The sequence below is a fragment of the Rattus rattus genome, chromosome 11, assembly GCF_011064425.1.
Source record: "Rattus rattus isolate New Zealand chromosome 11, Rrattus_CSIRO_v1, whole genome shotgun sequence".
In the NCBI taxonomy this organism is placed as follows: Eukaryota; Metazoa; Chordata; class Mammalia; order Rodentia; family Muridae; genus Rattus; species Rattus rattus.
In genome coordinates this window covers 70,176,788-70,203,628 of record NC_046164.1, presented here as the reverse complement: position 1 = coordinate 70,203,628, position 26,841 = coordinate 70,176,788, and the positions used below count along the sequence as shown (strand labels likewise).

The 26,841-nt window shown below is 46.8% G+C and overlaps 1 protein-coding gene across 1 annotated transcript in view; it reads left to right on the top strand.

Annotated features, from left to right (window-relative positions):
* Nucleotides 1-26,841, top strand: part of Htt (huntingtin) — a 142,279-nt gene that overhangs the window by 111,558 nt on the left and 3,880 nt on the right. Inside the window, exons 47-66 of the mRNA XM_032915843.1 lie at nucleotides 683-805; nucleotides 3,475-3,688; nucleotides 4,605-4,750; nucleotides 6,010-6,187; nucleotides 7,148-7,243; nucleotides 8,692-8,879; nucleotides 10,734-10,860; nucleotides 13,622-13,722; nucleotides 14,516-14,670; nucleotides 15,038-15,177; nucleotides 16,054-16,136; nucleotides 17,520-17,650; nucleotides 17,775-17,904; nucleotides 18,682-18,837; nucleotides 22,012-22,202; nucleotides 23,694-23,808; nucleotides 23,911-24,124; nucleotides 24,477-24,582; nucleotides 25,447-25,609; nucleotides 25,794-25,954. Coding sequence (XP_032771734.1) covers nucleotides 683-805; nucleotides 3,475-3,688; nucleotides 4,605-4,750; nucleotides 6,010-6,187; nucleotides 7,148-7,243; nucleotides 8,692-8,879; nucleotides 10,734-10,860; nucleotides 13,622-13,722; nucleotides 14,516-14,670; nucleotides 15,038-15,177; nucleotides 16,054-16,136; nucleotides 17,520-17,650; nucleotides 17,775-17,904; nucleotides 18,682-18,837; nucleotides 22,012-22,202; nucleotides 23,694-23,808; nucleotides 23,911-24,124; nucleotides 24,477-24,582; nucleotides 25,447-25,609; nucleotides 25,794-25,954 — 2,918 coding nt within the window. The remainder of the gene's footprint in view (nucleotides 1-682; nucleotides 806-3,474; nucleotides 3,689-4,604; nucleotides 4,751-6,009; nucleotides 6,188-7,147; nucleotides 7,244-8,691; nucleotides 8,880-10,733; nucleotides 10,861-13,621; nucleotides 13,723-14,515; nucleotides 14,671-15,037; nucleotides 15,178-16,053; nucleotides 16,137-17,519; nucleotides 17,651-17,774; nucleotides 17,905-18,681; nucleotides 18,838-22,011; nucleotides 22,203-23,693; nucleotides 23,809-23,910; nucleotides 24,125-24,476; nucleotides 24,583-25,446; nucleotides 25,610-25,793; nucleotides 25,955-26,841) is intronic.

The window sequence follows — 26,841 nt, the reverse complement described above, 5'->3', positions numbered from 1 at the left end:
GATTAGAGTGCAGTATGGAGGCCATGAGGGCCTACTGAGAAAAGGAGTGCTAATGTGGACTGCTGTAGAGGAGTATGGGGTCGAGTCAGGTGCCTAGTCAGCAAGTCAGAAAAAGTTGGTCGTGGCCCAAGGCCTATGACTGCAGACATTGTTCAGCACATGCTGACAAACTTGGCCTGCCTGCCCCTCTCTGAACCTTCTGCCTTCTATGAATTGATGCACCTACTGCCACCAAGTATAATGTATTGCCATCTGTACCCTTTATCAGTCACACTTGAGAGTTAAGAGACTAAGATTTTAGAAACCTTCGGCCCATGACAGGTGGACTTTGCCCCAGGTCCATGGTCCAGCTCAGCATGAGGCGTTTCTTTGTCTTTGGCTGCTGGGGAAGATGAGGGAGGCAGACACTCCACTAGAGTATAGATGGTGCATCCTCTAGGGTGCAGGTAGAGGAAAAGTTGTGAATGCTGAGAACTTAGCTGAGTTTGCAAGGAAGTTCTGCAGGTGGGAAAGAAGAAGAGGGCACTCAGACACAGAACAGCAGAGGGAAGACTAGCTGTCTGGTGAGTGTAAGCCCAGGGTGTGTCTGATGTTTGTACAACCGGCCATCGGGGCTACAGTCATAGGCCAGGGAGAAGTCAAAGTACCTACCCAGTCACATTCAACTTTCTTTTCTTCTCAGGACTGGTACCTCCAGCTTGTCAGATCCCAGTGTTGGACCAGGTCAGATTCTGCACTGCTGGAAGGTGCAGAGCTGGTGAACCGTATCCCTGCCGAAGATATGAATGACTTCATGATGAGCTCGGTAGGCAGCAATCTATGGAGGCCAGGCAATCCCAGCTCTGCTTGTCTTTCCAGTTAGATTTATGTCTTGGTTAGGGTTTCCGTTGCTATGATGAAACACCATGACCAAAAAGCAAATTGAAGAAAAAGGGCTTCATTTGGCTTAACACCATCATTGAAGGAAGTTAGGATAGGAACTTAAACAGGGCCAGAACCTGGAGGCAGGAGCTGATGCAGAGGCCATAGAGGGGTAATGCTTACAGGCTTGCTCTCCATGGTTGGTCAGCTTGCTCTCTTATAGAACCCAGGACCACCAGCCCAGGGATAGCCCCACTTACCATGGGCTGGGTCCTCTGCCATCCATCACTAAGAAAATGCCCACAGGCTTGCCAACTGCCCAACCTTATGGTGGCATTTTCTTAACTGAGATTTCCTCCTCTTAGATGATTTTAGCTTATACCAAGTTGATATAAAACTAGCCAGCACAATTTGTCTCATCTTTGTGTGATTAATATATGGGAAACCTGAGTCCAGGCAAGGGACATCATTAGGCAAAGAACATGGGAGGCTCTAACAAAAAGTGGCACATGGAAGTTATAATCCAGAATAGCCAGCAAGTAAGATGGGGATAGATGCTGTTCCAACAAACTAGAATCCTAAAAGAAGAAAGTTGTTTTAACTTGGCCTTTCATGCATTGAAAGAAAGAGGGCAGCCATAAGCTATAGTCAGTTGATTGTTCATTTCCTGACTACAAGAAAGTATTGTGTGTTCTCTGTTTTCTGGAAATTGATTTCTAGTAGCTCCCCATATTAATTACTTTTCTTGTTGCTGTAATAAAACACTGACAAAAAGCAGTTTAGAGGAGGAAGGGTTTGTTTTGGCTTACAGTTCAAGGGTACAGTCCTTCGTGGAAGGGAAAGCATCACAGTAAGCTTGAGGTGTCTGTCACATTGTGCCCATAATCACAAAGCAGAGAGAAATGACTGCCGGTGCTGAGGTTGCTTTGTCCTTTGTGTTCAGTCCAGGATCCCTGTCCACAGTTGAAGTGGATCTTCCTACCTCAACCTAATCAGGATAGGCACACCAAGAGGCCTCTCTTCTAAGAATTGTAGATGTTGCCAGGTTGACATCAGTATTAACCAATATACCCATCATGTAGTGAGGCACCTTTTCCCCATAAGTAGACATTCTCTCATGTAGTGAGGTGCCCCATCCTCTCTACATATCGATGAATTATCTCATGTAACCAAATGCCCTGTACCCTCTAGATATAGAGGAATTCTCCTCCACTTACCCCTCAAATACCAGAAAGCATACTTCAGAACTGGTCTAGGCCTTGAAAGCATTCAGTTCCCTGCCCTTGTCTCCTTTGCCAAGCATCCTTAGGCCACTACCTTAGTGGGGCTCTTTGTTGCCCGGTGAAGTCAAGGACCTCACTGCCCCTTGATGCATGCCGAATGAGTATGGGGAAGCAGGAACTGAGCAGGTTAACAGGAGGTATGTGTGTTGGGGGAAGAGGGAGATTTGCACACGGGAAGATATCTAAAGTACAGGACCCAGTTTGTTATATTTTCCAAGTTGTTCAGTGAGAGCTATTAACAGCTTCCAAGTTCCAGCCTTGACTGTAGAAATGTTTGATTTGGAAGGACTAATGATGAAATATAGTGTTTAATAGTAAAGCTTACGTCTTACATGAAAAAAATTGTCATCCTCTAAATCCTTAAATAGATTAAAAAAAATTGACAAAACAATAAAAGCCGTCATATGAGGTCAGGCATGATGGTGCATACTCTTAATTCCAACACTTGGGAGTCAGGAACATGAGGATCTCTGTTCATGGCCTGTCTGGTGGACTTAGTAAGTTCCAGGCCAGCCAGGGCTACATAGTAAGACTCTATCTCCAAATTCAAAAATGAAAAAGCAAAATTAAAAGTTTTTGCATGTGAAGTGTTGATTTTTCCAAGCAGACTTTGACTTGTGTAGGACCATCTCCTCTCTTTCCAGATGCCTGTGTGCCTTCCCAGGGTGCAGCACTGCTTGGCGTCTTTCTGTTTCTTAGACAGTGGCATATTAAACCTGGAGCTCTGTTACATCGATGAAGATTTGTCATCCTAGCATTATTTCAAAGAAATATAAGATCATAAAAATTAAAAATATTACTTTAAAATTCAGATACAACAAAGAGACCAGGAACCTTTACTAAACATATGTTAAATGGAATTATTTATTTGTTTACTCATATATATATATACACACATACATACAGGATATACTTTTTAAAATAGAGACTTCAGTTTAGCTTTATCTGTCTTTTAACTTTAGTCTAATTAAGATCTGTCTAGAGTGTATTTCTCTACTTTTTATTATTGTAAGTTACTTGAGACAAGCTACTTCATAAGAGGAAAAAGATTTATTTTGACTGATAGTTTTGCACATACAATGTCCAAGGGCTCATCTGGTGATGACTTTACTGTCAGTGTCCCAGTATGGTGCAGAGAATCTCCCAAGGCAAAAAAATAAGGAGCTTGAGTGTCTATGTCTCTAGAATATTCTCGGAAGCATTCCTTACAGTTCTCTGGTCTGGATCTCTCAGAAGCAAATGCTTGTTGCATTAACTGTGTGTGTTCCAGCCTGAAGGAAAGCTTACTGTCTTCACTGCTGTTTGTCTTGCATGCAATCTTCTGACCCAGGAGTTCAACCTAAGCCTTTTGGCTCCCTGCTTAAGCCTTGGCATGAGCGAGATTGCTAATGGCCAAAAGAGTCCCCTTTTTGAAGCAGCTCGTAGGGTGACTCTGGACCGGGTGACCAATGTGGTTCAGCAGCTGCCTGCAGTCCATCAAGTCTTCCAGCCTTTCCTGCCTACAGAACCCACAGCCTACTGGAGCAAGCTGAATGATCTCTTTGGTAATTTAAATACAGTTCCCTTAGATGCTTGTCTATCTGTCTCTGTCTGTCACTCTGTCTCTCTTTGTTGGGTAATCGGAATGGCAACAGCAGAACGTACAAGCCAGAGGGACACAGGGTCACACACTGAACCTAGAGCTGCTAATCTGCTAGATTGGCTGAGCACCAAGCTCTGAGGTGCTCCTGCCCCAGCCCCCGTGCTGAGGTTGCAGGTGCACATCCATAGTTAGGTTTTACGTGAGTGCTGGGATTCCAAACCCCAGTCCTCGGGCTTGCACAGGAAGCACTTTATCTACCCACCATCCACTCAGCTCAAGTTATCTTAGTGTTTTAGTTATTTTATTTTATGTGTATAGGTGTTTTGGATGCGTGTATATTTTCACCACATGTATACAGTGCCCATGGAGCCAGAAGGTGGCATCCAACCCCACGGGACTGGAATTAGAGGCGGCCGTGCGTGCACTACATGGCAGCTGGAGGTTTAACTTAGGTCCTCTGCAAGAGCAGCCCATGCTCTCAACTGCTGAGCCATCTCTCTAGCCCCAAGTTGTCACAGTTTTTAAAAGTATTACAGATTCCGCACAATGCTTTTCCTCAAGCATATGTCTAGTCAGGGCTGCTGATCTAAAACACTGGAAAGGCTGACAGATATCTGAGAAACTGCACCAAATCCTTAGCTCTAAACATCTTTCTTTGTTGCTTGACCTGGACATAGAAAGTCAGGTTCTAAGCCCTTCAGGAACAGTGTGTTAGACTGAGGGCAAACCAGGTCCAGACTTTATGTGGCGCATGCGAGTGAGCATGTACAGATGCGCTCTCTTGGTTTTGGCAACCTCAGATCCACATAGTGTGTGAAGGCTTCTGAGGGGAGGGGCCTTGTGCTCACAGAGTCACTCATGCCAGTCTCATGTTTCAGGTGATACCACATCATACCAGTCTCTGACCACACTTGCCCGTGCCCTGGCACAGTACCTGGTGGTGCTCTCCAAAGTGCCTGCTCCTTTGCACCTTCCTCCTGAGAAGGAGGGGCACACGGTGAAGTTTGTGGTAATGACACTTGAGGTAAGAGCAGCTCTGAAATGACATGTCTCTGTGAGTATGGGACATGTGAGTAGCACCAAGATGAAGGGCAGCAGCATGGAGTATGATAGTGCAAACAGTAGCCCAGCTACTTTGGAGGCAGAGGCAGGAGTCCTGGGGGTCCTTGATCTGTAAGGATGTGCCTGAGTATACAGCTAGACCCTGTTTGAGGAAACAGGCAGGAAGGGAATGCCTGTTGGCAAAGTATGATGCACCTGATGGCACCAAGTGCCTTCTACCCTCACTCATCAGTGGGAAGCACGGAGGTCTGTAAGGCCTCCTTTGATCCCCACACTACCGACCTAATGTGGATCCTAATTACAATCCAGACAGCATCACTTTTTAAATTGGGCAGTGAAGCTGGACATTTCACCCAGGAACACTTAGCCCCCCTCCCCCCTCCCTCTCTCTCTATATATATGTATATGTGCACTAGTTTTGTTGCCTTCCATATGACTGCTGGGGAAGAGCCTCAGCTGAGCCAGAGATGTGCTGCCAATCCTGAACAAGGGTTGACACCTTACACCAAGAGTAGAAAGTGAGTATCCTGAGGTGTGTGGTGCAAAGGCACCAGGCGAACCAGGCTAAGTTAGGTAGTCTTCGAGCCTGTCTTAGCCCAGTGGGAAAGACAGGAAGGCAAATGGATATGTAAAGTACCGGATGGCAGCTCCTAGTCATACTCTGAGCTGCACAGGCCATGTCATCACACTCGTTTCCTGTAATGACTCTGTAGGGTGAACTCTGTTCCTATTTCACTCATTGGGAAAGAAGCTCAGGAGGTTCAGGGACTTGATAGAAGTCACTAGTCATAAATCATACTCCCAAACTCAGTTTTGTGGCTGAGATACAAAACAAAACAGATCCTATTTCTTTAAAAAAATTAAAAAAAAAAAAGTCCAGTGTTACAGGAGCCCTTGAAAAAAGCCCCTGGCTAGAGGCTGTGTACGTGACTCAGATCAAGTTTCTGTGGGTATCCATGGTTCTAAAGGAAAAAGACACCTGGGAGGTTGGGCATTCTGGCAGACGGAAGGCTGGAACTTTGGGGTACATGTGGATCAGGACTGAATACTAAGAAAGCTAGGAATGACAACCTAGGAATGTGGGTCAGGGGCCATTCTTCCGAAATTGTCTGATCTCCTGGCCTCTTCATCGTCTCTCCATGGTCTTCTGTAGCTTTCATTAGCACTGCTTCCCTAGAGGTCCTGAGATACAGAGCATTCTAACACAGTGCTTCCCTTTAGGCCCTGTCATGGCATTTGATCCATGAGCAGATCCCACTGAGTCTGGACCTCCAAGCCGGCCTAGACTGCTGCTGCCTGGCACTGCAGGTGCCTGGCCTCTGGGGGGTGCTGTCCTCCCCAGAGTACGTGACTCATACTTGCTCCCTCATCCACTGTGTGCGATTCATCCTGGAAGCCAGTAAGTCTTTGTCTATGAATGACTTTCTTGTTTTCACGCAGCTGAACTGGTAATCAGCAATACATGCCAATCATGAATAGTTTTTCTTCATACCTTGTATTTCCTCAGAACCAACAGTGAATAGATTGTAGGTTCTGCCTTCAGGAGACCCATTGGTCCACCCCCAGACCTTGACATTACACTAGAACTTAACTTGAATCTGCTTTTCTGGTTATTTTGTTTAGAGTTTGGAGTTCTAGCTCTTAAAAAATACTTTTTAAGTTTTATCCCTTTGATCTTTAGTCTTAGTTGACTATTTGATGTTCTCAGTCCTCGATGATTATAAGATAAATAAGATTACATTGAATAGATGACTTCTGTTAGAGTTGAAGTGTGTGCTTGCATACTGCATTGTAATGCTAATATGTTGTAAAATAAAAGACATTCATTCTTTTCCAAGAACAGTGTCCTCAACAAGGGTCATTAGCTAAAATTTTTAAAAAATTGAACATTATAGTTTACATGTTAGAGGATGTTTTGAAGTTTTATGTTTTCAAATTAAACATTATAGAGTGGTGTTTTGATCTCTCATTGTTTAAATTGTTTTCATCTGTGCATTGTAGTCAACTTGGAAACAAAGATCCAAGGATTAATTTTAAAAAGCTAAGCTTCTTAGTCAAAGTGACGCTTTTAGCAGTATTGAGTTGCGAATAGTCTGATAAAAATGCTCAGGGTAGAGATGGCAGACAGTGCATTTAGAAGCCTGAGTGTGGAAGCTCAAGTCTTTGTGTGTTCATGACTAGCCAAAGCACTGGTGCCTGCATCTGCTGTTATCCAGTGCTTTTCAGTTTTATGGAAATTGGTTCTAGAAATCTAGCCCTCAGTTGACATAGTTGTCATTGTATGTTTTTATGAGGCTGCACAGGTATGAAGATTTAAGTAGAAAGAAGGGTTAAAGTATATGTTCTGCTGTAATTTCAGTTGCAGTACAACCTGGAGACCAACTTCTTGGTCCGGAAAGCAGGTCACATACTCCAAGGGCTGTCAGAAAGGAGGAAGTAGACTCAGATATACAAAGTAAGTCTTAGGACCATTTTTTTTTATCCCTTCTATGTTTCTTTGGAGCCTTCAAATTCATTGACAAAAGAACTTCATGAAGTGGACTCTGAGAAGCATATTTCTCTGGCAGTCTTCTAGGGCTCATGCAGACTTTAAGGGGCAGGAGGGCTTTTTGACCATATCTGCATAATACATTCCTGGTTTTGTGAACCCTGTTTTTCTCCCCAGTCAGTTGATCTGACTCATCCTACATCCTTTCTCACAACCTGGATTTGCACCCCTTCTCTGGGAAGCATTCCCCCCCCACTCCCCACCCTCCCTTTAGCCTCAGCACTTAGCACATGACTGCCTCTTTAGGGTGAATATGTTTCCCTTGTCTGTGCTCTCAAGGTTATTGCTTGGTCCGTTGTAAGTGACTGGCACTTAGAGACTATTTCAGACATCTCTTTTTTTTTTTTTTTTTTTTTATTTATTTATTATATATAAGTACACTGTAGCTGTCTTCAGATACACCAGAAGAGGGCGTCAGATCTCTTAAAGATGGTTGTGAGCCACCATGTGGTTGCTGGGAATTGAACTCAGGACCTCTGGAAGAGTAGTCGGGTGCTCTTAACCGCTGAGCCCCCAGACATCTCTTTAGTGACATTTGTTGACTTGTTTCTTTGCCACAGATCTTCCTCTGTAGGCCAGGCTGGCAATAAATTCATGACCCTCATGCCTCAACCTCCTAAGTAGTAGATGCTGTCGTTACTTTGAAAAAAAAAAAAATAATAATAATAATACTGAGGGCTGGAGAGATAGCTGGTTAAGTTCACTGTAGCTGTCTTCAGATCCACCAGAAGAGGGCATCAGATCTCATTACAGATGGTTGTGAGCCACCATGTGGTTGAGCCCAGGTCCTCTGAAAGAGCAGACAGTGCTCTTAACCACTGAGCCATCTCTGCTATCTAAGCTGGCTTGAAGTTAGTCTGACACCCATCATTTCTTTTAGCTTGGAGCTAGATTCCTTAAGTTCAATAAGGATCCTTTTTCTGTAACAGGAAGTACCTAAATTGTAAAATCTCATGGACAAGGGTAACTATCTGTTTAAACTTTCACCAACTAAACAAGTAGTTCTTAAATTCTGTGCTGTATCAAGATTCAGTGAATGTAAGCAGTCCCTGTCCTTAAGACTGTAACTGGCAGATTGGTGGTCCTCATGCTTTCTTTGTCACTCCACTGTTAGAATTCCCATCTTGGGCTGAAACTCAGGTTCAAAACCATTGCTGTATTCCCAGTAAAAATGGAAAGAATTGCAGGGTTTGAGTACGCACTAAGGAAATAAAACCTCAGTCAGGCCTTAAGTGAGCAACCCAATCTCAGTAAACTGGACAGGGCTCCTAGGCTGGTGTTCTCTGTGGGCATGCAGAGGAACGGGGACAGTGTGTTCTGACAGGCGGCTCTCTTGGTCACCATTGCCTGTGTAGACCTCAGTCACATCACTTCGGCCTGCGAGATGGTGGCAGACATGGTGGAATCCCTGCAGTCGGTGCTGGCCCTGGGCCACAAGAGGAACAGCACCCTGCCTTCATTTCTCACAGCTGTGCTGAAGAACATTGTTGTCAGTTTGGCCCGCCTCCCCCTCGTTAACAGCTATACTCGTGTGCCTCCTCTGGTAAGTTGGATCTTGCTCAATTTGATATGTAACCAGGCCTCAAACTTGGGATCCTCCTCTCTACCTCCCAAAAGCTGAAATTGCATGCCTAGCTTGTCACAGTCTTCATTATTGTGATATTCCCTGTGGTAGTTCATATGGTTGGGACACCTGCGTGCGTTGTTCTCCCAGGCATTCTGTGTAGTGGGTATTAGGAAAACTACTGTGTTTCAAAAAATTGGCTGTACTAAACTTCATCTCCACTGATACTTCATGTTGGATGTGATTCTGAAGTGATTAAACTAATTAATAGTAAGCCAGAAATTATGCTCTTCAATTAGTTTTTTTTCAAAAGCGTCACCTCTGAAGAGATTCCTACAAAGCTGGGCATAGTGTTACATGCAGAGGCATGCTGTCTCTGAGTTCTAGGCCATCCTGGTCTAAATAGTTCTAGGATAGCTGCATAGTGAAACTCTCTGTCTGAGAGACAGAGAGAGGGAGAGGGGGAGACAGAGAGAGAGATTTTCATACATTTAGGGACAACCACTATTGTGGGTCTTCTCTTGATATTTTCTTCATGAATCAGCTTTAAATAGGTTGATTCTTGGTTTTTGTTCCAGTTTACAGTGAGACCTTAGCCTGGGAAAAGAGTTAACAGCAGCTAGGCTGACCTCAGTCTGTTGAAATAGCATACCAGACATGTCCTTTCCTACAAAAATCCTCAACAAGAAAGAAAAGCTGGCCAGTTGACTTGAACCATAGCACAGAGCCAGGCCAGGCCCAAAGGAAGGATGCCTTTTTCTGCATAGATAGGGCATGTGCTTACTGCTGGGCTACAACTTCTGCATATGTGTGCTTGCATCTAAGATTCTGGAAAAGTTCATATCTGGAACATGACATTCTTGGACCTAAGAGTTGCAGGGGCTCATTCTGAGTGCTGTGGCCCAGCTGTGCTAGAAGTGCTTATAGAACAGAGAGGCATGGACATTGGGACGAGAGCAATAGAAAGCCAAGAAATCATCAACATTGCATTGCTGCATGAGGCTCAGCTGTGGGCAGGAGCATTCCTTGTAAAGACTGTACAAGAAGGTGGTATAGGGGTGGAAGGCTCTTGAGGAGTCTGCCTACATAGGCTGTGCTGTAGGTCACTCTCATCAAGACCTCTTATCCTCTCCCTTGAGTGCCCTGGGCAGGAAAACAGCTGGAGCAAACACTGCAGAACCTCCCCTGGGCATGCCCCCGAGACTTTTGTGGGTGGTATAAGAAATTTATAGAAGGTTTTCCCATAGTAAAAAGGGCTTGGTTGGGTTGTAGAAATCTGGGGAGGTTCCCTTAGGTCCTCATTGCTTTACTGAGGCACATAGCTGAGCTGGCTAGATGGTCCTGCTACTGGAACAGTGTAGGGTAGACCTCAGGGTTTTCTTTTGTTCATGGTGCTCATCCACATATCAAATGGCAGAACTCAACCTCTCAGAGTTGACAGAAATGAACAGTGGGGTTGGCCATGTGCCTGCTTGCCAGTGCATATTTATACATGAGACTGAATTTCATCAGTGCTTGCCTTTTTTCTAACATATTTGATGTTTGTGGGCACCAGCATTTCCTACCAGTAACACAGCTTGTATACAGATGGCCTCAGGGGTGTCACAGGAAGGTGATGGGCTGGCCTTGGGAAGGCAGGGCAGAGTAGGGGAGTCAAGCTTGGCATTGAAGGTTCTAGGCAAAAGGGTGGGAACCTCTTGTGGAAAGGCACAGGCTCTGAGTAATAATGGGTAGGCAGCTGGCTCATCAGAGACACCAGCTAAGGAGAAGGGGGGAGTGTCTTGTTTTCCTTATGGTATTTCCATCTATCTGGTACTCTTTCCACCTTCTCAGGTATGGAAACTCGGGTGGTCACCCAAGCCTGGAGGGGATTTCGGCACAGTGTTTCCTGAGATCCCTGTAGAGTTCCTCCAGGAGAAGGAGGTCCTCAAGGAGTTCATCTACCGCATCAACACCCTAGGTATCTACCCCACAGTCCTCCTCAGTATCATGTGCCACCTCGGAGACCTGGAGCTTCAGGGTAGGGCCTTCGCACTTGGCAACTGAAAAGGTTCTAGGGGTGATGATGATGCAGACCTTCTTCATATATTTTACAGGACACGAAGAATTAAGGTGAAAAAGTAGACCTAAGTGCAAACAGATGAGTTTAGCGTGTGTGTGTGTGTGTGTGTGTGTGTGTGTGTGTGTGTGTGTGTGTGTGTGTGGAGGTTGCATACCAGGCTTCTTTGAACAAAGGGAAATGCATGTGTAACTGTCACAAGAAGCCAGTTCTGTCTCCACATTACACAGTCAAACTAAACCCTAGAGGTAGGCTGGGAATGTGGCTCACGGTAGTGCTTGTCTAGCACCCAGGAAGGCCAAGGTTCAGTTTCCACGGCTACAACAGACTTAAGTAGCAGAAGTGATGTTCTCATGTTTCCCTGTTTGCCGCTTTGACCTTCTGCTCTCACTTGGGCCATTTTTCTTACATGTAGAATGAACAGCTTGGAAACATGGCAAGCTAAGTGTCATAGGGACCAGAATGATAGAATGAGGGAAGGTAGATTTGGCCAGACAGCCCTGCTCATCCCTTAGCTGACAGGTGCTGTGGTGCATAGAATGGAGATTGGGCCTGTTTTATGTGTTTTATGTGTTTTCTATAGACGTAAACATGAAAAATACACTTACTGTCTCAGTAAGCAGTAGCATGAATAATTCTCCTGTCAGGACTCTCCTGCTTCCTGATGCACAGTCTAAATTACTGCTTATTATTACTATTACTACCACCACCACCACCACCACCACCACCACTACTCCTACTACTTTTTTGCCCATTTTCTGGTTGAGGATGTGTCTTAATTACCATTCTATTATGTGAAGAGACACCATGGCCAAGGCAACGCTTATGAAAGAAAACATTTAGTTCATTATCATCATGACAGAAAGCAGACAGGCATGGTGCTGGATGTGCAGTAGCTGAGAACTTTACATCCTGATCCACAGGCAGCAGGCAAAGACAGGGAGACAGGGCCTGGCATGGGCTTTTCAAACCTCAAAACCCAGTGACAGTGACATACCTCCTCCAGCAAGGCCACACCTCCTAATCCTGTTCAAATTGTTTGTCAGCTCATTACCAAGTATGCAGATACACGAGCCTTTGCGGGGGCAGGGGGGGATCTGATTCGATTTTGTGTTTATAATCCTCACAGCCTTTCCCTTCATGGGTATTTCCTAAAAGAGTCTGGGCACCAGATCCACTGCCTGGTCCAAGTTAGGCCCTATAGGGCTTCTTCAAGTTTTCTTATTCAGATCTCAGCAACCTGCCTCAACTTCCTACATCTGTAAGTTGAACAGTTCATCACTGTCCTCGGTAGGACAGTGTTCTTGAGTAGGAATCAGGTACCTCTCATGAAGAGCGTGTTTATTTCCTATCTTAGTTACATTTATGTTGCTGTGATAAACACCATGACCAAAAAGCAGCTTGAGGAAGAAAGGGTTCATTTCTCTTTATAGCTTATAATTATATCACTGAAGGCCAGGGCAGGAACCCAGGACAGGAACCTAGAGGCAGAAACAGAAGCAGGGGCCATCGGGGAGCTCCACTTAGCAGCTTGCTCACTAAGGCTTGCTCAGCCTGCTTTCTCAAAACACTCAGGACTATCACCCCAGGAGTGGTCCCACCAATGTGGGCTGGGCCCTACCACATCGATCACTAAGTAGGAAAACTCCCTTCAAACTTACAGGCCAACCTTAGGAAGGCATCTTTTCAACCGAGAGTGCCTCTTCCTAGATGATTCTAGCTTGTGCCAGGTTGACATAACTGGCCAGCACATTGCCTTCGCTCCTGCCCCCTATGCCTCCCTCGGGCAGTTATCTATAGTTGGGTGTATCTCCTGGTGTCAGTCTTCACTTGGATCGGAGGCATACCCCGTGTCCCAGGAGGTCCTAGCACCTGATGCTCTACCGTTCTTGTCCTCTTCACTGTATCCTGGCCTTACACGGAGTGCTGTAGATCAGTCTCCTTGGGCCTTGGTGGGAGCATCAAGGCAGCAATCTGTTGAACTTCACTGTGCATCGAGGTAAACCTGAAGAGTGGCCTCCTGGACTGCCTTTGCTGCTTGCTAGAGTGTTCCTAGCCCCATCCATGCTGTTTTGATCTGTCTTCTGGGTGGCTTTCACTGTTTCCCTTTATTCATTTCATGGAGGCAAGACTCACATGAACATCCCATGCATGCACATGGAGAGCAGAGGATAACTGACAGGAATAAGGGATTCTCTGCTTCCTCCATGCTGTCCCTGGGAATTGAACTCGGATTATCAACCATCTCTCTGACACTGTCTAATCTCACCAGCTTTATAGAGACAAAATTATTCTCTGCATGGATCTGTGGTCTGCTCTGAAGTCTCATGGTCAGACTTAAGGTGAGACTTTCAAAATGCTAAGTGGGCAGGAAAAGCCTGACCAGCTTAAGTGATGCCTTTGTAGACATCCATGTCACTGTGCTTACAACAGGAGATTGAAGGGCAGTCTGGGCTGCTGAACTTGGCCTGTGACTCTTGGCCTTGACAGCATAACTGATTTCCATGTGCTCTTGTGTACTTTATGATAAATGAAGAGAATGCTTATGCTATAGGATTGCCCTGAAGGTGGTGCCCTCGGAGCAGTACTGATGGAATCATATTGCCAGCGTCCCCTTGTGGATTTGGGGAGTCGGGAAACTAATGTAATGATTGATTCCCAGGGTGGACCAGTCGTACTCAATTCGAAGAAACTTGGGCCACCCTCCTTGGTGTCCTGGTGACTCAGCCCTTGGTGATGGAACAGGAAGAGAGCCCACCAGAGGTGAGACTTCCATAACTGGGGGTGACTAACTGGAATCCAATAGCTGTGACAGCTGGTGACTATGATTTGAAACAGGAAAACGGGCAGATCATATGCCAGCTGGTCCTCCAGACCCCGTGAGAGGTTTGGAGACTGAGGCTTCCATAGCTCGGTTGTGTCTTTCACTGTGATACACGCCATTGCAGTGACCAGTGAGTCGGTTCTCAGTACTGTTAGAGCACTCATCCCATCTGAAGGAGTATCACTGAACCAAAACAAGAGGCAGTGAATCTAGGCCGTGCACATGTACCTGTTAGGTTGTTTTTGTTTTGTTTTTTAATTATCTTAGAGGTTTTATTAACTTAATGTTAATGTATACCATGCTAGAATGACATGAATAACCACCATATCCTTGTAAAATGAGTGAGGTTCTGGGTATTAAAGTACTGGGATGTAAGTAAGCGCTTGATTCTGAGAAATGTGTAGTAAACTGTGAGAATGACAGATAAGAGGGAGAGTCTATATAGGTCATCAGTATCATCTTCAAACTCATCTGTAATTGCCAGGCTGCCGTGGGCAGTGTTCTACAATGATGATCGAATTTAAGAGCAGTTTACCCCAAGGCCCAGGTATGTAGGTGTGACCAGTGCACAGCAAACTTGGACTCAAGACCCTGGCTGTGGGAGGCCATAGCACTTAAGTGATCTGATCTTCCTGAAGGAGGCCGTGTGGCCTATGGGCACTGTGAAGTAGAGGCAGGATAAGTAGTTGGTATCTTCTTATCATGTTGTCAATGTGTGGACTGTTCCTCTAGGAAGACACTGAAAGGACCCAGATCCATGTCCTGGCTGTACAGGCCATCACCTCTCTAGTGCTCAGCGCAATGGCTGTGCCTGTGGCTGGCAATCCAGCTGTAAGCTGCTTGGAGCAACAGCCCCGGAACAAGCCACTGAAGGCTCTCGATACCAGGTAGGCCTGAGTTCGTATGTGGGCCCATGCAGAGGATGGTGAGGTAACCCACTTCCCCTAGCCTTCTCTTTGGTTATAAGAATTGATGTATAATTCTTACTGGTTCTTTCAATACTGTTAGTATTGTGTCTGTGGCCTTGCCCTGGGATACAGATTCAAAAGTGATTTTTGTCAACAGTAACAACTGAGAATTTAGTGTGAAATGTTCTGGGCATAACTGGGCATTCGGGAGCAGACTTGTGGGTCTGAAGGGCTTGTTTTTGTTACACCAGCTGCTTCAGGCAAGTAAAAGCGAAGTCCTGGTGGTTTTCTCTTCTGTGATGTTGAAGGAAGCAAACATGATTTTTCCCTTGGTTCTGAATTTTAGATTTGGAAGAAAGTTGAGCATGATCAGAGGGATTGTAGAACAAGAAATCCAAGAGATGGTTTCCCAAAGAGAGAATACTGCCACTCACCATTCTCACCAGGCATGGGATCCTGTCCCTTCTCTGTTACCAGCTACTACAGGTACAGGAAGGAGCTAGAACAAGAATGTGGCTGGCATTCTTGCTGTGGCTTAACGAGGAGGCTGCGTGCTGAGTGTCTTGCCCCTGTTCACAAGTCTCATGCTTTGTCTAGACCACCATGAGCACATCACTTAAATGAAGAAAATTCCATAGGTTCTTTTGCTTTCCATTGTGTGCATTAATTGTACAAAGCATTGTGTTTCATAAGGACATCTTCATATAAGCACATAATGTATATTGAGTAAGCCACCCCCAAAACCTCCTTACCATTCCCTGTGCCCACCTTCCCTTCCCTTTGCTGTCCCCACTTTGCTATTGTTGAACAAACTACTTCAGTCTCGTAATTACTAAATTCTTTTAGGTATTGTTTGTTATTGTAAATTTAAGTACCTTGAAGACTTTATTTGGGAAAGTTTGTGTATGGAAATGCAGTGTGTCATATATCCCAAAATGATTTTGGCAACATTAAATTAAACAGAGCACTGAGACTTTAAATAGCCATAGTCTTGGACCTTGAGGATGGGTGAGAAATGGCCCTGAGCCAGTAGGATGGGAGAGAATGTCATACTTGCTCTGGAAAGTCTTGAGAGAGGTGTAGCTAGATGGCTGCAGTAGCTCAGAGTACAGCTCTGGGGAGGGCAGTCGAGTGCCTTGGGAGAGGATCCCGTGGAGTTAGCTTGAGGCAGCCATAGAAGAAGAGAGAGTCTAGTTTGCCCAACAGGCCTGACAGCTCAATAGGTTGCAGACAGACAGTACTCCAAGACTACTGCCTCTGCATAGCTCGGGTATCCTGCCAATGGTGAGGACACCTAGATTGGGCAGACATCTGTCTAGGCAGGAGCAGGATCTCATGCAGTGCTGTGCTGATGTTTTACAGGTGCTCTTATCAGCCATGACAAGCTGCTGCTGCAGATCAACTCAGAGCGGGAGCCAGGCAACATGAGCTACAAGCTGGGCCAGGTAGGGTGGTTTTACCAATCCACTCCCTTCTACAAGGACTGCAGGCTGAGCTTGAGCCACAGGCTTTAGCCGTGATCACAGGCTTGAACCACGTGCCACATTCAGAGAAGAGGTTTTAGTTACGTACTTTATTCTAGATTTTAGTGTATTTTGCATATAAGCATATAGATATTTATTAAACATAGTGGGAGGAGAGAACCAAGAAGCATGAAAGGTCCGAGAGGAGAGAATGGAGTTCCCTGAGAGTTGTCAGGCAGATACACTACTGAAAACTTCCTGGCTGCTAACTCAGAGGACAGTGAAGTGTACAGCTCAGCGGCAGCTGGCAGTTCAACAGTGCACTTCATTCAGATCAGTAGGGATAGTTGACAGCTGCTGACTGCAGGGGTCAGGGAGCTATGGTACTTCTGCCTCTCTAGACAAACTCTTCAGTGCCTTCCTATGTTTACAGAGAAAGTTCACCCTAAGGTAAGTCACAGTGATGGTTAGACTGCCATGTGCTTTTGATGCAGTGTTTCTGAAGATCATATTCTAGGTCCATGTGCTGTGGTCACATCGTTCCTTATGGCTGTGTTGCACTCATCTAACTGTCTGTTTCCTTTAGTACTTGGGGCCAGCTCCAGGGTGTCTGCAACCTGAAATAGGACTGTGTGGGGCCAAAGTATAGGAGTAGCCCTGCCTTGCCTGGGATACCTGCCAGCTATTTAAAACTACTGGGTTGAGCTGCCACTCCATTTGTGGAAATAGATGGTAGAAAGGGCTGGGTGTAAAGAACACTGGCATCTAGAATTCGTTCACAGCTCACAGCTTGCCCTCACTGAAGGTATCTGAGATCATAAGAAAAAATGCAGCAAGATTTGTAGAGGAGCAATCAGAAGGGAGGTCACTCTTCATACTGAAAACACATCTGCATTTGGGAGCTTAGGGCTCTTGGCTGCCCCTTACGCCTTCCGAAAACAAACACATCTCCTTCTGCATCCTTGAAGAAACTTCTGTAATCAAGCAGCCCAGGAAAGCAGGTTCTATAATTAGAAAACACAAATGAGTGGGACCAGGTTTATAAAATCCAGGTATGGGCCCCTTTCTCCAGGGTGTGGTCAGCTGTCACTTAGGAGCAATAGTGTCACTCTTTGGTGTTGCACTTACTTCATACTCTCTCCAGACACTCATTCAGGCTTTGAACCTGAGGCCAGAGTTTTTCTATCAGCAGTTTAGGACCTTTGCCTTACTACCCAGGGATTCCACTGATAGTAACATACGGGTCTGAATGGATCGTTACAGCAGCCACATGTGCTCAGACCAGGAGCACTGGATTATACCTACCCAAGAGGAACCTGAGGCCTTTACCTATGTCCTTATCTGTAGTGCCTGCTTCTATGACAGGTGTCCATACACTCCGTGTGGCTGGGGAACAACATCACACCCCTGAGAGAGGAGGAATGGGATGAGGAGGAGGAGGAAGAAGCGGATGCCCCTGCGCCAACATCACCACCTGTGTCTCCAGTCAATTCCAGGTTTACTGGCTTTATTTTTTAATAAGGAATTTGAAATTCCTTCTCAGTCACTTTTTTGGGATCCTTCTTGAGGCTAACCTCTCATCTGTATATGGGAAAAATATCCATGTTTCACACTCTGCAGAAAACACCGTGCTGGGGTTGATATTCACTCCTGTTCGCAGTTTCTGCTTGAATTATACAGCCGTTGGATCCTGCCATCCAGTGCAGCCAGAAGGACCCCTGTCATCCTGATCAGTGAAGTGGTTCGATCTGTAAGTTTGCTTTCCCCTCACCAAGAGGCATTTGTGCAAAATGCAAGGGCATCTGCACACACACACACACACACACATACACACACACACACACACACACACACACACAAGCACATGCACACATGTGTACTAAATACATGCCACAGACACATCACAAAAACTCACAGCACACATATGCACTAAGTAGCATATACATAAATACACACATGTGCCATGCATTCACCAGATATGCACACAGACACACACATAGACACATACACACACAAACATACACGTAAAGACGAACACACAGATTCGCACATATAGACACATACATACCTCATCTCTACTATCTTGGAGCCTGTAAAGGAACTGCAGGCCTCCCAGGTATCCAAAGACCCACCATGTCTGTCTCTTCCAGAGTGCTGACAAACAGCTGTGTACCCCTGAACTTACTCTTCTGAACCAGTACTTTGTAAGAAGCACTGGCTCAGAAGAGTAATGTCAGATAAGTAATCTCATCATACTTCAATACTCTTGTGTTCCCAACAGCCCCAAACAAAGGTTCGTGAGTGGCATCTTTCAGTATTGACAGGGCTGTATTGAACGGCTCTAAAATACTGACTTGGTCTTCTGAGAAGTGATAGTGGGAGCTGGAAAGAATAGTAAAGAGAGCACTGGCTGCCCTTCTGAAGGACCCGGATCTGTTCCCAGAACCCACACAGGGGCTCACATTTTAGGCTGCCTTTCTTACATTCCTCCAGGTATAATTCTTGTTCTGATTTCCCATGTCTCCAGCTTCTTGTGGTGTCAGACTTATTCACTGAACGTACCCAGTTTGAAATGATGTATCTGACGCTGACAGAACTACGGAGAGTGCACCCTTCAGAAGATGAGATCCTCATTCAATACCTGGTGCCTGCCACCTGTAAGGCAGCTGCTGTTCTTGGAATGGTGAGTGAGGGGTAGTACACAGGCTGCCCCTGTTGAAGCCACTTGGGACTGCACTGCTTTGGGACCTAGTATTGCTCAAATGTGCTACATGCATCCACATTCAATGACAGTTCAATGACCTGTCCTAAGCCAGGCTCCCCGGCACATGTGGACCACAGCTCTGGTCAGCTGAAAGAACTCGGTGCCCACTGTGTTGTGGTGAGCACGGCTGGAGCACTTGTCCCCCTCGGCATGCATGTTACAGTGAGTAACTCTCCAGGACAGAGGACAGCACAGATGGTGGAACTGGGTCTTGCTTCTTCTAACAGTCTGTCACATGGCCGTCCCACTTCATTTCTTTGGTGGGGTCTAGATCCCACTGGACGGCTCAGCCTACACAGTCTTCCCTGGTGACCTTTTTGTCACAGTAACCTTGTACTTACCCTTTGAGAATTGGAGATTTTATCCTTAACAACATGATTGTCTGGTCCAGTTGTGCTGCTGTCACAAAACACAGGGTAATTTATAAACAACAGATATGTCCTGCTTATTGTTCTCAGGACGGGGAAGCCCTAAGTCAAGGTGCTGTGGGAATACCTGATGTGCACCTCATACCTCCTTCTCCAGCCACCAGCAACCCCCATTACTGCACTGCTGATGTCAGCTAGGACCACTCGGTTGTCTTCCTGTGTACATGTTATTAGGTGGTTCTCAGCACATACGTCAGACACACACATGAAAATAACTACTTATGGTTTCTGTCTCTTGTTGGGGCATATTGGAAGACATCAGCACTCAGGAAAGGAGAGGGACTCTAGACTGTTGACATGGGCACTTTTGTCCTGTCACTTGCTATTAAAGTATTACCATGTTTTTAAATTATGTTAAAATATTATCATTAAATGTTAAAAATTATCATGTTTTTAATCTCTGTCATGTGGGATCCAATTTTGTGATAACAAAAGAAACTGTTCAGGACTGGAAAGCTGGCTCAGTGGTTAAGAGTACTTGGTTCTCTTAGAGGATATCTGAGTTCTTTCTTAGCACCCACATCGCCAGCTCATAACCATCACCCTCTTCTGGCCTCTACAGGTTGCTATAATACATGTGTATATTTACCATGTGGACACATACATATATACCACATATAAAGATAAAAGTAATTTTAATAAAGAAAGACTTATTTGTTCACTAGACACATGGGTGGCTGCCATGTGTGAAGCAGTTGGGACTCCTGGCAGGAGTGGTGTGGAAGGGCCACTGGAGTCCGTTCACCACGGGCCCTGTGTGCCATGTCCTCTCTTGTTAGTAAGACAGTGCTATTATCACTGCAGCCACGAGTATCTGACGGCATCTCTTACATACCTGTCTAGCGCTGTGCACCAGCGTACATAGGTCATAGCACAGCACAGCTCCCACCTCTCCTCACTGCTCTGCTATAGAATCTGTTGTCACTGAACCTAGAGGCTAGAGCAGGTATACAGCATGGGTGGCCACAGCACCATCCAGAGAACAGGAACAATGAGCACTTAGTCCCCCTGTGTGAGCACACTCTTCAAAGCAGGCATCCTCTGGGGATTGTCAGGACTATGTCCTTGTGGGAGGTCCATTTTCCTTCTTGGGGTGGCTTCAGTGGCTTAACTTTCCTTGTAACTGTGGTTTTGTGCTCAGGCCCAAGTTCCTCAGGCAAAATGTAAATCAAATGCATCAGGCAAATAATGGTCATTTTTTTAAAAATTACCCCAAGGCAGAATGGCAAACTGCTCCAGTTCCCAGCTCTGGGTACATAGACAGCTGTGCTTGAAGGCAGTTGCTTCTGAGAGGCTCTCGGCCTATCTTGTGCTGCTACAGGCAGCACTGCATTGCTTTTCCTGGGGAAACCTGAGCAAGGGACAGTTCGCCTCAGATAGGCCACAGGTGGTCCAAGTCCAGCTTGTGAAGCAGTGCATTTATTGACTTTCCTCATAGGAACTTATTGGACCTGAGGGACCCCGAAACAGCTGTATACTAAAAAAATTGTACCATGGCATAGGTAATGATACCCCAAGTGCTACATAAATGGAGGGCCAGCACCTTTCTCCTCCTTTACTTAACCTTTGCCCAAGACCAAGTGCAGTGGGGCCAGAGCGTGTGCAGCATGCGGAGGTTCAGATTCTACCCCTGGGCTCCCCTGTGATGAGGGAACTTTAAAGCCTGTGCTCGTGAGAGTCTGGTGGGAATACAGGTAATCCCAGCTCCTCTGATATCATGTCCAGAGGACATGTTCCACAGCATGCATCAGACTGTCACTTTGCTTTGCCCATTGTTAGATCTGCAGCCTTCAACAACATATCCTGGCGTTAAGCTTGCAGAAGTATGGTCAGAGCCCTAGGTTGTAGGAAGGACTCACAACTCAGTGGGGATACCCTGGGAAGTGGGGTGAGAAGGAAGTAACTGGCAAAGACCATCAGATATAAACTCCACTGGAGGGTTAGATGACCAGAAGGCCTCTTACACCATGAGACCAAATGAGTCCTCAGCCAGCCTTTCCTAGGGTGTGGGGCACAGTCAGACAGTGAAATGCTGTCCCTGAATTGCATAACACAAAAACAGTCTTCAGTGCTGAAGGAGTCATGTGTCAAGGTGTGTACTCCTACATTCAGAATACCTAGTGGAACACCTTGTCAGTCCAGGTTAGCACAAATTAATGTCAGGAACTTCACGACTACCAACAAGCTTTTGCTAGGAGGAGCCAGACCAAGATTTATTACAGTGAAGAGACATGAGGCAAAAATCAGCTGAGGGAGAAGGTTCCTGGGTAAAGCCAAGAAAACCAGGTGAACCCAAATCATTCATCCAGTAGGTCAACAAGGAGCCGACAACATATATGAGATGTTCCTACAGGGACCAGCAGGACTCGGAATCTACAGTTGTCAGAAGTAGCAGGTTACAGGAACACCCTCTGCCCAGCACATAGCACAGCTCTAAAAGGGAAAGCAAGCATGGGCACAAATCACATTTTCCTCACAAGGTAAAGCTTCAGGTTTTAGATAGGGTCAGCACTGGGTGCCAACCTCTCATGGTTGAATTCCAGCCACTCTGTGGACTGCACTGTGTGCTCGACTATTGCTAGGCTCTTTCAACTTCAGGGAAGCCAGCCCTTGGCAGCCAGTCATCAGTCTGCCTCCAACAGTTCGTGTCTGTGCTTGTATCCAGGACAAAACTGTGGCAGAGCCGGTCAGCCGCCTACTGGAGAGCACACTCAGGAGCACCCACCTGCCTAGCCAGATCGGAGCCCTGCATGGCATCCTCTATGTGTTGGAGTGTGACCTCTTGGATGACACTGTAAAGCAGCTCATTCCAGTTGTTAGTGACTATCTGCTGTCCAACCTCAAAGGAATAGCCCAGTGAGTGGGACTAGTTGGGGGGGGGGGGGCTACAGGCTTTGGTGTGGTCTTAACAAAAACATCAAAAATAAAAAACAAAATAAAAGTCTCCTTTTCACCTGTCAAAGTGCATGCCAGAACAGGCAAGGTAGCAAATGCATTATAGCCCAGCATTTGAGAAACTAAGGCAGGGAGTAACTCAGGAGAATACCTTTTTAGGAAATAGTAGCTATGAGACACAGGGACACAAATGTACACCAGATGTTTTCTTGGATTTCCCTAGCAAGATGAAAAGCCTGCCTCTGCATTGCTCTCCCTTGGCTGGCACTTAGCACACTGCTGTGGACAGCAGCCTTATCCCCTGCTGCCAGACTCAGCCTGCTCTTCAGTTTCTGATGAGCGCCCTGTTTCCTGTGAGGCCTTTTTCCCTGCTCTGATCCCCCATCTCCTCCTGAAGACAGCTCACATGTACCTCGATGTGTTGCTGGTCCTTTTGAAAATAAGTTGAGGCCATCACAGCTCTCTCTTAGAAGCAGAAGGAGGTGTTGTGATGTACCTAGCTATCAGAAGCATGAGTTAGGGATGCGAAGGGACTTGGAGGAAAAGCTAGGTGTTCTGTGACAGGATTGTAGGTTAAGAAGTAAAGAATAAAGTTAGATGGTGAGGTCTTAGGCTGACAGACATAGCTACTAGGAGGAGGTGGCATTCTGACAGATGAGCAGAAGTACATTTTCAGTGCCCAACAGGCAGTGGCAAGTTGAACTGGAACAGAGATAGTGGCTTGTGGCCCTTCCTTCCTCGCAGTCCTTGGCTGAACAGTAGCCTACTATGTACAGGGGTGGGCAGACAGCCACCCACTGCCCCTGTGATCATGGATCCTGGCCTGGAGCAGATTTGGACAGGTTCTGAGAAAGCACAGTCTCTGCTAAGGAATGAAGAGGGCACAGAGCACTGGGGACGTGTGGAAGGAGCTGACAGTTCCAAGTCAGATAATTGCAAAGACCAGTGCTTTGGGCAGAGGGATCTATACAAAACAGTGACCAGTTCCTAGGAGTGACAGTATCATTTGAAGAAATCTGAAAGGATAGAAGAGATGGAATGTGGTCCCTTTGTTTATGGTGGCATTGGTCTAACTCATATTCCAGCCAGATCCCTACTGCTGCCATTGGGCAAACAGGTACCAACTGGAGATCCCAGGTGTTAAAGTGTTACAAGTTAGCGTATGCATGGAGCAAACAGACACCCTGATGAAGAACATGAGGAGTGTGCAGGGAGAATGAAGTGGCCTATGGACAGGTACAGAATTGGAGATGGCATGCTAAGCTGAGGCCATGCAGCTCTAGAGACAGTATAATCACTAGGCCAGCCAGGCGAAAAGGCCTGGAGAAGACATGACCCAGGCTCTGTACTCAGTTGGTGTGGATGGATAATGCTCTAAAACTGTCCCCTCTGCAGATGATAGGCGGGGGCTGCTGTATGTGACTAGGTATGGTTACTGTCTCCCATTCTTAGCTGCGTGAACATTCACAGCCAGCAGCATGTGCTAGTGATGTGTGCCACTGCATTCTACCTGATGGAAAACTACCCTCTAGATGTGGGACCAGAATTCTCAGCATCTGTGATACAGGTGAGAAGGCTCTATTGCGCATAGGCAGGTTACCTTGTAGATTGTCCCAGTGGGTTATTGTGCTTTGGGGGAAGATAAGAGTAAGCCTTTCTTCTTGCCTAGATGTGTGGAGTAATGCTGTCTGGAAGTGAGGAGTCCACCCCCTCCATCATTTACCACTGTGCCCTCCGGGGTCTGGAACGGCTCCTGCTGTCTGAGCAGCTCTCTCGGCTAGACACGGAGTCCTTGGTCAAGCTAAGTGTGGACAGAGTGAATGTACAAAGCCCACACAGGGCCATGGCAGCCCTAGGCCTGATGCTTACCTGCATGTACACAGGTGAGCGAGTTGTAAGGGTCATAGATTCACCCAGAGATACAAGCTAGACCTCATGGTGTGGCAGCCTTAGTGTGGCCCTAAGACAGCCTGGTCACCTTTCCAGAAATTTAGGGCCCAAGGCAAGAGAGCAGTTCACATGATACCACCAAGTATAGGTATCAGAGCTGCCTCTGGCTACTGCATCCCTGAGAGTTGAAAGAAAGTTGGGCTGGTTGCTGCCTTGCTAGGGACTGTAATCACCTGCTTTGGAAGGACCTCTGCCTATCTGGTAAAGTCCTGTATGAGCCACTGAGTGCAGATTTCAAGGCTCTTGTTTTTCAGTCCTGTCCTCTACTTAGTGTTTCTGTTTCAGGAAAGGAAAAAGCCAGTCCAGGCAGAGCTTCTGACCCCAGCCCTGCTACCCCTGACAGCGAGTCTGTGATTGTAGCTATGGAGCGAGTGTCTGTGCTCTTTGATAGGTAAGAAATGCAGCAACACCTGACCTTTATCCTCAGTAGTCATTGACTGCCCTGGAGCCACAGCCAGAGCAGTTCCTTCCATGTGTATTTGTTCATTCTCTTGAACTTGAAATTGCATCTTTGCAGCCGTTTTCCCAATGCATGCATATTCACAGAGTACCACCTACAAGCCAGACTCAGGGACAACTGGACCCATGCAGGTGTACAACCAAGCCACTGCCCTGGGGATCCCACAGGCAGGGATGAGGAAATAGATACTCCCGGAGTGTAGCCAAGTGCTATGGTGGGGCTCAGACCATATCCACTGGAAGGAGACACGGTTGAGTGTCAGAGTCACTTGTGTACTTCTTGGCTGTATACCACGGTGGTGTGGCATTAGTCATAGGTCAGCTGTCTTTAAGGATGCTGCTAAGGTGTAAGTGTTGGATGTTGAGACAAGAATCAATAGGAACATCAATGGGAGTCTGTGTTTGAAGAGAAGAAGAGCTCCTGATTGACAATAGCACCCTGGATATTAGGACATCAACAGTGAAGCTTTAGGGCCTTTTGATGTGGAGTCTCTTCTGTAATGTCACTACCTACCTATTGCTGCTGCTCCCTTACAGGGCCTTCCCGCAACTGCATTATTCTCCCCAGAGTGGGAAAGATCACCCTGTGCCCAGATTAGTCAGGGCAGCAAAAGGACAGCCTGGGTGTCGTCTTTGGCTTTTAAAACTCATACCCCAGTTGTGATCTGAGCCCCACTTAGAACATCCCTGTGGGTCATGGGTCAAGGGCCTCTGAGCCTTGGTCCATGTTGACTCTATGGGCAGGGTTGAGAGGCTAAGAACCAGGTGAGGCTCAGATCAGCTCCTCTCATTTCAGGATCCGCAAGGGATTTCCCTGTGAAGCCAGGGTCGTGGCAAGGATCCTGCCTCAGTTTCTAGATGACTTCTTTCCACCTCAAGATGTCATGAACAAAGTCATTGGAGAGTTCCTGTCCAACCAGCAGCCATACCCACAGTTCATGGCCACTGTAGTATACAAGGTGAGAGTGTACTTGCATCATGGAGCAAGGACAGAGCAGGGGGATGAAGGGGGACTCAGTTCCACATTTCTGGTAGGCCTGTCATCAGGGCTAGACTCATCCTTTAAGATGGGTGGCAGCTGTGGTCCCAGTCCCCACCCAACCCCACAGCCTGACCCTGTGCTCAGGGCTCTCTCCTCCCCAGGTTTTTCAGACTCTGCACAGTGCTGGGCAGTCATCCATGGTCCGGGACTGGGTTATGCTGTCTCTGTCCAACTTCACACAAAGAACTCCAGTTGCCATGGCCATGTGGAGCCTCTCCTGCTTCCTTGTCAGCGCATCTACCAGCCCATGGGTTTCTGCAATGTATCCTTCCATGGGGCTTTGGCCAGGTTTCAGTCTCCACCAGCCTTTCCTTATTCTCTTAGCATCCAGTTCAGGTTCCACTGAATGTTTTGAAGCCTAAACTCTAAAGAACCCCAAGGTTCAAGGTATCAAGGGGATGCTTACCCTCCCCTAAAACACTGATGGGGACATGAAACAGAAGGTCTAGCCATTTGCCAGCCAGGGCTGCCAACGGGTGGGTTTGTGGCAGGAGTTGTACTGCTGAGGGAGAAGAGAGGAGCCCAAAGGGAGGCAGGGCAGCTCAGGCCGCTGCTGGCCCTGCGGCTGCCCCAGCGTCTGGCATGCTTTATCCCTCTGAGGTTTTCTCAATGCTGCTTTTCATTAGCTCTCATCTTTACACTGTGGTCACCCTCCTGGGGAAAGCCGTAAGTAAAGCTGCAGTTCCCGCCCTGACAGTGATGCCAGGAGTTCCTCTTTTGGCAGCCTTCTCCACAGTAGAACAGGAGTTACTGAGCAGCAAAGTTGTCTTGGTGGTGACAGTACAGCCTCACCCTAAGTACTGGGAAAGCCTTGCAGGCAGGGTGCTAGCTCTGCCCTCCCTGCACTGGAGCAGTGTGAGCGGAACACCAGCCACTAACACTGTGTGGGGAGCACAGCCCAGGTAAGTGCTGTTGCGCAGAGCACTGGGAACCAGCACCCTGTCTGCACTGCAGGGCTCCCACTTCCTGGGCCTCTGGGCCCCTGGGCCTACCCACCCCTACTCTCCTGGGCAGACAGCAGGCTGTAGCTGGCAGAGGATTACAAGCAGCTGCTGTGCTAATGTGGTCTAGGCTGCCCTCTATTTTGGTTGCCCAGTCTTCCTGGGCCTCTTGGTGGACTTAGGGAGGGAACCGCTTGGGGAGGCTGTC